At 43.7% G+C, this 12,857-nt stretch overlaps 1 protein-coding gene across 2 annotated transcripts in view; it reads right to left on the bottom strand.

Moving 5' to 3' along the window:
* Positions 1-12,857, bottom strand: part of ezh2 (enhancer of zeste 2 polycomb repressive complex 2 subunit) — a 55,617-nt gene that overhangs the window by 20,791 nt on the left and 21,969 nt on the right. Inside the window, exons 7-12 of one of the 2 annotated variants that reach the window (XM_083655375.1) lie at positions 11,910-12,015; positions 8,045-8,208; positions 7,768-7,865; positions 3,767-4,013; positions 1,200-1,366; positions 533-671 (exon numbers count right to left, since the gene is read on the bottom strand). In XM_083655375.1, coding sequence (XP_083511501.1) covers positions 533-671; positions 1,200-1,366; positions 3,767-4,013; positions 7,768-7,865; positions 8,045-8,208; positions 11,910-12,015 — 921 coding nt within the window. The remainder of the gene's footprint in view (positions 1-532; positions 672-1,199; positions 1,367-3,766; positions 4,014-7,767; positions 7,866-8,044; positions 8,209-11,909; positions 12,016-12,857) is intronic. The other variant, XM_083655374.1, reaches the window with a different exon arrangement.

Here is a 12,857-nt window from a genome sequence, read left to right as displayed (position 1 = left end):
TAAACGGATTGAACAGATACAATAGTTAAACGGGCTAAATTAATTTTTCTTCCAATAGCCTGAAGATTGTCATTATATCAGATCTGTTTTTGTTTGTTTTCAGGTCAAACCTGTGAAAATGATTGTACCTTCCCAAAATTGCAATAGGGGTACAACTAATTAATCAATCAATTATTTTTCTGAATGACTATTAAATGTCAAAAATAATAACAAATGCCCATTAGAAGTTCCCAGAAAAGTGATTCTTCAAATTGCTTAATTGTCTGACCAGCCAAAAAATATCTATATATATACATTTTATATGATATGAAACAGAGAAAAGCAGCAATCTTGGGATTTGAAGCTGTAACCATGAAATGTTTGATATTTGAACTTGATAAACAACTAAAACAATTTATTGGATCGATGATTTTATCAATATTTTCTGACGATCGACTAATCCTTCCAGCACTACTTGCCCAAAATAATCACCCCTTTCTCACGACTGTTTCCCTCAACAAACAGGGGAAAGGCGACAGAAACGACCTCTGACCTTTCTTCAGCTGAATCTTGCGGCAGTGTGTGGCCCACAGCCTGTGCTTCCTCTTCTTCTTGGTCCTGGGAGGCGTGTCCTCGTCTTCAGCGGGGGCGCGGGCAATGATGCTGGACTCCTTCACCCTGAACTCGTATACCTGCCGGAGACAGTGACTATGTTTACTGCAATAATCCGACTAATAAGACAATATTTCAATTAAGGTGTTTACATGAGTAGAGTTTACATGCTACAGAGCAGAGTCCGATTTTTGACTGAAGACTGATTGATTCATTGATTGATTTTATTCATGGATATAGAGACAATAAAAAGATCCAAGGGATAGCATGTAAAAGTGTAAACACTTATTTCCAACACCTATGTTTCCCCCCTGAATGTAACCTGAAACCCGTTGTCATGTTTCTACCGTGTAATCAGAAAATGCTGTTTATAACCCTAACCCTGTCTTATTAAGAGGACTAGGGTTAACATCGGGATACTGCAGTCCATGTAAATTTAGTTAGTGACGATTAGGACTGATGATTACCGGTATTTTCACTAAAACTGGCACTAACAAGACCCTACGTATACTGTATACAAAGTGCCTATCCATCTTTTGACATATCAATATTATAAGAACTTTAGCTAAATGTCTAAACGGTCCAAGACCTAAGCCCCCGGCGCCCACCTGTCTGCATGTCTTGGTGCCTATGAGGCGTGCGATGGCACAGTAGTTGTCGTAGTACGTTCCGATGAGAACCCTGAACAGAGAGGCCTCCGCCCCGCTCCAGTCCACCGCTTCAGGCTCACAAGTCAGCTTCAGCTTCACCGGAGTCTGGCAGCGCGAATTGCCCTCTATACACACAGACAGACAGACAGACAGGGCTATAGTGAGAAGTACTGCATAAACCAGGGGTGCCCAAATTATTTCCCATGAAGGGCCAAAACTCAATCTGGGTGGAGGGGCGAGGGCCAAAAATAAACGTTGTGGAATTACATTCAAATGTATTGTGTTTTATAGAAAATTAACATTCTAAATCTAAAATAACATTTCAATATAATAATCTACTTTTTATCTGTTTGGTAATTGTAATAATTTGCAATTGGTTATATATATTTCAAAAAACATCTGCATTTGTGGGGAGCTTAAACATTTAATCAGTAAACACCCAGTTAAAAACAGTTGTATTTTCCACCTTTGTAATCAACAGAGAAATTTGACTTAATTCACAACTTTAAAATCCTCAAGGTGAATTTACGGTAAAAAAATACTCGTCTTGCCACTCCGTCCTAAACTTTCTTTTGTCAGTGTGCCACTGCCGTGATGATGATCTGTGCATCTTGCTGAGCTGGTGTAAAGCCAGTGACTGGGGAGGGATCAAATATCAGAGCTCACCCCCCAACCAGGTGATTCAGCCAACCAATCAGGAATAAGATATTTACACCTGGGTACGAATACACTCCGAAACAATAAAACACAGTGGTGTCTTTCATGCAGGCTAGCAGCAAAACTGCTGTCTGTCTGACCCACTGAGTGTGACCACAGACCGTAGAAAGTGAATGTGTTTAGATGAACGTTGCTACGCTTCAAACACAAGGAGCAGACAGAAAGTAAATGCTGGAAGAACGCTGGTCCGCCCGCAATATGCAATTAAGCACATTGAAAACAACGTTAGCTCAGCAGCTGGGCTGGAGCTAGCTTGATAGCTACCAGCTAACAAGTTAACACGCTGGTCCGCCCGCAATATATATTAAGCAGATTGAAAGCAACGTTAGCTCAGCAACTGTGGGACACCAGCGCTGCCTTGGCGCACAAGTGCACAACTTTCTCTATACACGCTCTGTCGTCATTGGAAACAACTGGAAAACTGAAGAAGCTGGAGCTGAGGAAAAGAAGCTCAGTGGACACACTCAGTGGACACACTCAGTGGACACACGGCCATTAATGCACTAGTGGCAGTGGCATACAGTACACTTACCGTGGCAACAACTTGAAAGCGGAGTACAGCGCCGTACAGCGTAGGGGTGTCAAAAATAATCGATTATAAGATGCATCGCGATGCGGACATGCACGATTCTGCATCGATTCACAAATGTCAAAAATCGATTATTTGGAGAGAAAAATAAATAAAAATAAATAAATAATAAAATAAAATATAATGAAAGTACATGCAGTTGTTTATTTTAATTATGGATCATAATACAATGCAATTCCAAATGCACTTTTATTTTAAAAGTAGCCACACAGTGAGAAAAAAGAAAGTGAGAAAAAATAAATCATGTATTGCGGAAAAAAGTGATGCATCGATTTAAGATGCATCGAGATGCATCGAGATGCATCGATAATCGTACTCGAATCGAATCGTAGCCCTCTGAATCGTAATCGAATCAAATCGTGAGGCCAGTGAAGATTCACAGCCCTAGTACAGCGGTGACAAGTGAGACGACCAGACCAGATGGGCATGCAGGTGGTCCCCCAGGTCGGGCACGCAAATTGTATGGACGAGTGGAGATGACGGGCCGGTGGCGCATGCGCACACACCAGCCAAAAATTATGAAAATAGGGTCCAGGTTGAAAAATACTGAAATTCTCCTTTATCATCTCCCTTTTGATGGTCTAAGAAGCGCCTGATAAAGCTGTAGTTTATTCAGTGCGTGAGATGGTACCTGAGCTGAAAGCTGTAGTTTATTCAGTGCGTGAGATGGTACCTGAGCTGAAAGCTGTCGTTTATTCAGTGTGTGAGATGGTACCTGAGCTGAAAGCTGTAGTTTATTCAGTGTGTGAGATGGTACCTGAGCTGAAAGCTGTAGTTTATTCAGTGTGTGAGATGGTACCTGAGCTGAAAGCTGTAGTTTATTCAGTGTGTGAGATGGTACCTGAGCTGAAAGCTGTAGTTTATTCAGTGTGTGAGATGGTACCTGAGCTGAAAGCTGTAGTTTATTCAGTGTGTGAGATGGTACCTGAGATGAAAGCTGTAGTTTATTCAGTGTGTGAGATGGTACCTGAGCTGAAAGCTGTCGTTTATTCAGTGTGTGAGATGGTACCTGAGCTGAAAGCTGTAGTTTATTGAGTGTGTGAGATGGTACCTGAGCTGAAAGCTGTAGTTTATTCAGTGCATGAGATGGTACCTGAGCTGAAAGCTGTAGTTTATTCAGTGTGTGAGATGGTACCTGAGCTGAAAGCTGTAGTTTATTCAGTGTGTGAGATGGTACCTGAGCTGAAAGCTGTAGTTTATTCAGTGTGTGAGATGGTACCTGAGATGGTACCTGAGCTGCTGGTGGAGTCGTCCTTCTTGTCGTCGTCGTCGTCGTCGTCTTTGTCGTGCTCGTCGTCTTTGCTGCCCTCGCGGTCGCTGTCCGTGTCTTTGGTCTCAGAGGAGGTGGTGGGCGTGCCGGGCCGGCTATTGGGCAGTCGCCCGCGGCGACGGCCCGCCGTGCGTTTGGAGGGCGTCTTGGGCCGCTCGCCCACCATGCCTGCTGGGTATTCCCTCACCATCCCGTCCTGAGCGGACACAGTGCAGTCAGTGTTAGGCCATGTTTAGACAACAACGGTCTCTGCATAAAATGGCAAACTGTCATTGCGTTCTCACCTTTGATTTCGCGTTTCTACACAGCGTTTGTGTTAACGATTTGCGTGAAGCCACAAAAAACTCACAGCAGCATCAAGTGAGCCAGAATAACATTGAAACTTCTGGTTAAAACCTTCATAATGATGGCAATTAAATAAACTAATAGCCTTATTGATGCATGTTGCAAAGTGTTGTGTGATCCGAAATACACAGAATGCACAGAAGAACACAGAACACAGACAACTAAAAGTAAATTTTAACCCGTAGTGAGTCAACAGCCCTGATTTTATTTACCCAGTTGTAAATTACTGCTTTTATTTTGAAGTAAAAATGCCTAGCTTCCTGTAATCTGTCTATTTCTAACGGGATTGATTTAGCTTTATAGGATTAAACTTTAAATGAATTTTCCATGAGATATAGACATAGAAGTCATTTACACCCTGTTTTTAGCTGAAATCTTCAATGTAGCCAGGCGCAGCAACTCCCCTTGTTGTACTAGCAGGTACTGCCGCACCTGGATACAGTGAACATTTCAGCTAAAAACAGGGTGTAAATCTCAGGGGTCAACTTGGCATCTCAGGGCTTGTGGAGACGCCAGGCGAGGAGTATAGAAGAATTGTATGTATTTTTTCAGTTGTATTCTTTTTAGTTTTTGCTCATGGCTCCCTTCACACTCAGCACACAGCTCTACTTGCCTTCACACTCAACAGACATCTCTACTTGCCTTCACACTCAGCAGACAGCTCTACTTGTCTTCACACTCAGCAGACAGCTCTACTTGTCTTCACACTCAACAGACATCTCTACTTGTCTTCACACTCAACAGACAGCTCTACTTGTCTTCACACTCAGCAGACAGCTCTACTTGTCTTCACACTCAACAGACAGCTCTACTTGTCTTCACACTCAACAGACAGCTCTACTTGTCTTCACACTCAGCAGACAGCTCTACTTGTCTTCACACTCAGCAGACAGCTCTACTTGTCTTCACACTCAACAGACAGCTCTACTTGTCTTCACACTCAGCAGACAGCTCTACTTGTCTTCACACTCAGCAGACAGCTCTACTTGTCTTCACACTCAGCAGACAGCTCTACTTGTCTTCACACTCAGCAGACAGCTCTACTTGTCTTCACACTCAGCAGACAGCTCTACTTGTCTTCACACTCAGCAGACAGCTCTACTTGTCTTCACACTCAGCAGACAGCTCTACTTGCCTTCACACTCAGCAGACAGCTCTACTTGCCTGACACAGCCGGTCTCAATTTCTCCAATCTGGAAGCGCACCGGCTGCATTCTACTGCATGTAGTATACTGACTGTATGCAAGTACCTCATACAACCCCACTGCATACAAACTGAACTATCCCTTTAACAACATTGGCATTGTATATTATTAATATTAAAATTTGGAGATGAGAAGGTATCATGAATTGACAGATCTTTTATTACATGTGCAACATTCCACTCTCCCTAGAGACTCTTAGCTTAAGAAATACAGCTTTCCTGTGGAAAAGGAGACTAAAAACTGCAACATAAACTATTTTTCATTATTAATCTGGATTGAGGGAGCAAACATTCTGAGTCAAGAGGTCAAAAGTAAATAGTAGCCTATACGTAAAACAAGGATGCCTTGCTTGGTCTGCACGCAGCTGCATCAGAGTCAAGTTAAACTCGGACTCTATCGGATTACTCATTCTTTTTGGGAATTCAGCATCAGTTGGCAGTTGTATGGATAGAAAAAAGCCCCTGTGCAGTCACGCTTGCATGTGCGTGTAATCCCACGAGACTGCAGTATGTGTGTGTAATCCCACGAGAGACTGCAGTATGTGTGTGTAATCCCACGAGAGACTGCAGTATGTGTGTGTAATCCCACGAGAGACTGCAGTATGTGTGTGTAATCCCACGAGAGACTGCAGTATGTGTGTGTAATCCCATGAGAGACTGCAGTATGTGTGTGTAATCCCATGAGAGACTGCAGTATGTGTGTGTAATCCCATGAGAGACTGCAGTATGTGTGTGTAATCCCATGAGAGACTGCAGTATGTGTGTGTAATCCCATGAGAGACTGCAGTATGTGTGTGTAATCCCATGAGAGACTGCAGTATGTGTGTGTGTAATCCCATGAGAGACTGCAGTATGTGTGTGTAATCCCATGAGAGACTGCAGTATGTGTGTGTAATCCCATGAGAGACTGCAGTATGTGTGTGTTATCCCACGAGAGACTGCAGTATGTGTGTGCAATCCCACGAGAGACTGCAGTATGTGTGTGTAATCCCACGAGAGACTGCAGTATGTGTGTGCAATCCCACGAGAGACTGCAGTATGTGTGTGTAATCCCATGAGACTGCAGTATGTGTGTGTAATCCCATGAGAGACTGCAGTATGTGTGTGTAATCCCATGAGAGACTGCAGTATGTGTGTGTAATCCCATGAGAGACTGCAGTATGTGTGTGTAATCCCATGAGAGACTGCAGTATGTGTGTGTAATCCCACGAGAGACTGCAGTATGTGTGTGCAATCCCACGAGAGACTGCAGTATGTGTGTGTAATCCCACGAGACTGCAGTATGTGTGTGCAATCCCACGAGAGACTGCAGTATGTGTGTGTAATCCCATGAGAGACTGCAGTATGTGTGTGTTATCCCACGAGAGACTGCAGTATGTGTGTGCAATCCCACGAGAGACTGCAGTATGTGTGTGTAATCCCATGAGAGACTGCAGTATGTGTGTGTAATCCCATGAGAGACTGCAGTATGTGTGTGTAATCCCATGAGAGACTGCAGTATGTGTGTGTAATCCCATGAGAGACTGCAGTATGTGTGTGTAATCCCATGAGAGACTGCAGTATGTGTGTGTAATCCCATGAGAGACTGCAGTATGTGTGTGTAATCCCATGAGAGACTGCAGTATGTGTGTGTAATCCCATGAGAGACTGCAGTATGTGTGTGTAATCCCATGAGAGACTGCAGTATGTGTGTGTAATCCCATGAGAGACTGCAGTATGTGTGTGTTATCCCACGAGAGACTGCAGTATGTGTGTGTAATCCCATGAGAGACTGCAGTATGTGTGTGCAATCCCACGAGAGACTGCAGTATGTGTGTGTAATCCCATGAGAGACTGCAGTATGTGTGTGTTATCCCACGAGAGACTGCAGTATGTGTGTGTAATCCCATGAGAGACTGCAGTATGTGTGTGTAATCCCATGAGAGACTGCAGTATGTGTGTGTTATCCCACGAGAGACTGCAGTGTGTGTGTGTGCTCCCTCAGACAGAGAACAAGAGAGTGTGTGTGTGTGAGTCTAGCTGCCGGAGAGGGAGGGAGAGATAAAGAGGGTGAAGTCGTTTTAGGTGTGTTGCAGCAGTTAATTGTCTCACGTGCATTTGAACGGCTCTTCAGATCAGCCTTTTTGAGAGCTCCGATATAAAGTGAAGTCACACGGTATTTGTTGTCTGATGGGGCACGTAAGAAAAATACATTTGTCCTCACAAAAAATATGCTTGTCCCCGGACAAGCCCTGAACTCAGTCACTCACTCACGGACGTTTAATGAAGGAGGCGGGGCTAGGGGCCGTAGCTAGGATAGGAAGGTCGTAGAGAGTCAGGATTCAAGAGGTGGGTAGGGGGAGTGGCTAGAGGGATGTGGGTGGTGGGAGGACAATTGAATTTGACAGTTCCAGTTCCTCACCTGCACCAGGTACATGTAGCACTCGATGCCACAGGGTTTACTGTCCACCAGGTTCTCCATGTTCTTACGCTTGTATGTGTTTGGAGTGGCATGGAAAGCTGCAAGAGAAAGACAACGCCAAAGACAATGGGTTCAACACCATTTGCAAGCAGCTGTTATACACAGATAGTTATCCCCCTTCATCAGTGTTCCTGAGCTCAGTCAGTTTAAGTTGTTGTGGATGAGACTGCTGGCTAACTAGCTGAAACGTGTATGTGAAATATGGACGTGCACTAACGGTGAAGGAAGCAGTCGTATTTGAAGCAGCGCCTGCAGAACAGGGTGTGGAAGGAGTGCAGGCTCTGCTCGCGCTGCACAGAGCGGGCGTTGGGGCCGTCGATGTTCGGCGTGCATTCAGGGGGCAGTGCACCGGGCAGCTGTGGCTCTGTCAACTCCTTGTACCTGTGACACACACACACACACACACAGATTAGCTTCTTGTATTTCACGTGATGAATTGAGAAACCCTTGAGGGGCTGACACCCCGAAAACACTTGAAAGGACGAGCGGCAACTAGATGCCGACCGATACGTCGCCTCACATCTCCTCACATCTCCTGTGTTGATACATCTCCTCACATCTGTGTTGATACATCTCCTCACATCTCCTGTGTTGAGTCTCCTCACATCTCCTGTGTTGATACATCTCCTCACATCTCCTGTGTTGAGTCTCCTCACATCTCCTCACATCTCCTGTGTTGAGTCTCCTCACATCTCCTCACATCTCCTGTGTTGAGTCTCCTCACATCTCCTCACATCTCCTGTGTTGATACATCTCCTCACATCTCCTGTGTTGAGTCTCCTCACATCTCCTGTGTTGAGTCTCCTCACATCTCCTGTGTTGAGTCTCCTCACATCTCCTCGCATCTCCTGTGTTGAGTCTCCTCACATCTCCTGTGTTGAGTCTCCTCACATCTCCTCACATCTCCTGTGTTGAGCCTCCTCACATCTCCTCACATCTCCTGTGTTGAGTCTCCTCACATCTCCTCACATCTCCTGTGTTGAGTCTCCTCACATCTCCTCACATCTCCTGTGTTGATACATCTCCTCACATCTCCTGTGCCGGAGCCAAAAAGTTGCATTTGAACACACCACAAACACTACAGCCGATGTGCAGCTAGCACGTATGTTCTGCGCCTGCATGAGACTTGATTCATGAAACATTCAATAGAAAGCAGCATTTGCCTACCATTTCACTCACTTAAACGTTTTCGTAAATAGCTACTTCTAATCGAGAATATGTCGCTGGCATAATGGCGTATGTCAGGCTTTGTCTGGTCTTTTGCTGAAAGGAAGAGGTGGAGGAAAAATAAAAAGAAACCGCACTAAATGGCTGCAAGAGGCTCTAGGGACTTTCCCAAAGGCAGGTCGTTGTGAAAATATTCATGTATCGGAATGATCAGGTGAGATAAAGTTGGAAAATGAGCAGAGCGTTTTGTGTGCCCTCTCTCTTGCTTCGCTACCCAACCAGCCAATCACAGTCATTTAGAGCTGCAATGATTAATCGATTAGTCGATCGACAGAAAATTTATCACCAAGTATTTTGATCATCGATTAATTGTTTTGAGTAATTTTTTAAGAAAAAAGTTACAATTCTCCTACGATTCCAGCTTCTAAAATGTGAATATTTTCTGATTTCTTTACTTTTCTATGACAGTAAACTGTATATATTTCGGTTGTAGACAAAAGAAGACATTTAACTTAAGGATGTCCTGTTGGGCTTTGGGAAACACTGAACAACATTTTTCACCATTTTGTGACATTTTATAGACCAGACAACTAATCGATTAATCGAGAAAATAATTGACAGATGAATCGATAATGAACATAATCGTTAGTTGCAGCCCTAGAGTGATTTCTTTCACCAACGACCCAACGCTGATTCGACATGTTGGAAAAGCCACCATCAAAGCAGACTAGACTAGAGCCAATGGTGCGGGACACACCGCAAATACTAGAGCGACAGACACCCAGACATGAACCAGACATGGCCGATGGCCGACTGTCGACTTGGTGTGTCTGGGGCTTTAGTGAAACACACATGCATACACATTTTCCATGTCATGTTTTTCCAGGCCTTCAAAAATGCCCAGTGAAATGAAAATTGCTTTTCTCAATTTCATGGTGTAAACTAACAAAGGACCTGTTAACAGGGTTCCCACACCTTCCTCAACATCAAATTCAAGGACCTTTTCCCCAAAATTCAACGACCCAACACGGCATAGTTTGTTGTAGTCACTAGGGATGTCGACGGTTAACCGTTAACCATCTTTGGTCGGTTAAGCATGTCGGTTAAACGGTCAATTTCCACGTTAATTTGCATATAAGAGTGTTGCCAATGTGGCGATTTCCCCCCCTCCTTCGTGGTCAGCAATGTAACATAAGTATATTAAACGATGGGGCAAGTATTAATCAAGCTAGATTTGGAAATAAACACATGGTTAATGTTGATTTTATCTACCTGATGTCTGATCAAACGCATTCCGCAGTGAAGCACACACACAGCTGAACACCTGCTGCAGCCACAGTGAAGTGAGTGCACTGACTGCCATGCCCCTCTGCTGCTCCTGTCTGAGCACACAGCTCAGATGTGCTCTGTGACCATTTCAGAATGATTAACACACCCAGCGAAACAATCAGCTCATATATTCTACAGTATACTTTTGTTAACTCTGTGTGTGCTGTCATTACTTTTTCTTCACTGGCTCATTCGGTCTAACTCTCTCCCTCCCTCTCTGCATGTTCATCATGCACACGCATGCATACGCTCGCACTCAATGATGAAACAGTAGTTTTTACAGTGTTACAAAAATGCAGACATGAAGCGGTCTAATTGACGATTGAAAAGTATCAATTAACGTTAGTCTTTACTGTCCAACACATGGCAGTTCGGAGAAATTGTTTCACAACAAGAGACTGCGTGCGGAGTGCGGACTCGTCTTTATAATGTTGTGGAGCCCTGCCAGACACAGAGAGCACAGCCCTCGTCGCGTGTGTGAAGAGAGGAAGAAGGGGTGAGACAGAGGCAAACAATTTTTGCAGATCTCAAAAGCAGGTAAACCACTGTGGGATTAGTGAGACAATTGCTAAAAGAGAACATACTGTAGTGATGCGCACTTTGTCAGTGCGCCCTGCAGCCTGGGCTGTCGTCCGCTCAAACAGTACTTCACGGGGCGGCTACGTGTCAATTGACGTACCCTTAATATGCAATGCGTGCAGCTCTAAGCAGTATAGCCTATCGGAGGAATGTTTTTGTTTAGATGGCTGGAGGATTCAACTACCCCCCCCCCCAATCTCTCAATCTCTCTCCCCTCATCATGCACACACAGAAAGACAGGGAAATACCAAGATAAAATATTTTCAATTGCTTCTCTGTGCTTTAGACTTGTGCAGAATCCTTTTATTTTCAAAATCCAACTGGAAGTCTTATTGTTCTTATCGCTAGCGGAACACAGGAGTGCAGAGATCCAGCCTCAAATTCTCCAGTCGAACGTTAGCAGGTTAGCTGGATGGCGTGACCAGTCACAAACAGATGGAATTAAAATGGTCAGATGATGGTTTTGTATGTGGGAGACAAAGCTACAGCTTCAGCAGACAAGAGTTCTGGCTAGCATCATGCATGCATCATGCATGCATAAATCTTGTGAGCGATGTTGTTGCCATGCAATGCATGGCAACAACATCGCTCACAAGATTTAACGAGATCATTGTGATTCAGACCACTGACCTCAGACTCAGAAAACTTAGTAGTAGTTAGTTCATCACATGTGACAAAAGGATTTGTTTTCACATGCTGGTTGGACGGTCAAGGCGAGACGGGCAAGATTAGCCGGAGGCAAAAATAAATAAATAATAAAAAGCTATTTTATTTTATTAATATTTATTGAAATCGAATTATATTTGAATCTCGAAATTCGTTCCAACAGCCCTACACCAAACTAGGAGAAAAGAAGAGGCTGTGCAGCTTGATTTTTCTTCACAGTGCAGTTCCAAAACTTGTCAAGACATGGAAATCAGATTTTAACCTTTCGTACCCTGAAATATAAGCAGCAAATACAACTCATACTTGCATGCTGGCACATACAAAAACACACAACCACTCACTTCTCTTTCAGCTCTTCAGTGGAGCCTTTGTCGGGGAACATGGAGGAGATGGCTTCAAAAATCTTGTCACAGGGGAATTTCTTAGTGCTGTCATTGCTGGCTCGACCTGCGGACAATACACATACACACACACTCCATCAGGGCAGGAAATTTCACAACACATTTTTTTGTTTAACGAATAGCCAGCAATCAATGACACTTTCACCAGACAACAAGAGAGAAGAGTATCCAAAATGTCATTTGGTAGGTCATTTAAAAGCAATTGGCTCGTGGGTGGTATTAATTTGAACAAGTAAGCAGGTCACCCCCTCCAAAGGTGATGCAGTGCAGGCAGCCCATGGACCAATCAGTGACAAGATGCATCATCCCCCCTACTTTTGTCAAAATGAGACCAGTTTGACTGCTCCCCCCAGTGCTTTTATTTCTATTGTATTGTTTCATGAAGAGGTCAAAACTTTGTACCCGCACAAGACCACTACATAGATAAGGGGTTTAACGATTTTGAAAAAATATCTACGGTAATTGCGATTATTTTGACTGATATTGCAATTGCGATATGATTTGCGATATTAGAGGGAATGATACATTTATATCATTATTCTAATTTTCATTGAAAAACGTATTAAATGGTTAGGCTGCGATTTTTGCAGGGATCTGTACCATACAAAGTTGTCTGTAGAATATGATGTGTAGGCCAGGAAATCTCTGCAGCAGCATGACAATATTGAATTTAAAATGGTATTTTGACACACATTTCGCTTTTAGCGAATATTGCGCCTCCTGCTATTTGAAAATTGCAGTAAGCCATATTGCAATTTCGATTTATTTTTTATTAATTGTTCAACCCTAACATAGATGCAATTGGAGCTTCCCTAATTACAGGGTTCCCACACCTTCTTAAATTCAAGGACTTTCCAGGCCCAATTCCCTAAAATTCAAGGACCCAAA

This window comes from Poromitra crassiceps (assembly GCF_964638095.1).
Source record: "Poromitra crassiceps genome assembly, chromosome: 2".
NCBI classification, from domain to species: Eukaryota; Metazoa; Chordata; class Actinopteri; order Beryciformes; family Melamphaidae; genus Poromitra; species Poromitra crassiceps.
The sequence above is the reverse complement of the archived record's forward strand: the minus strand, read 5'-3'. Positions and strand labels throughout refer to the sequence as shown.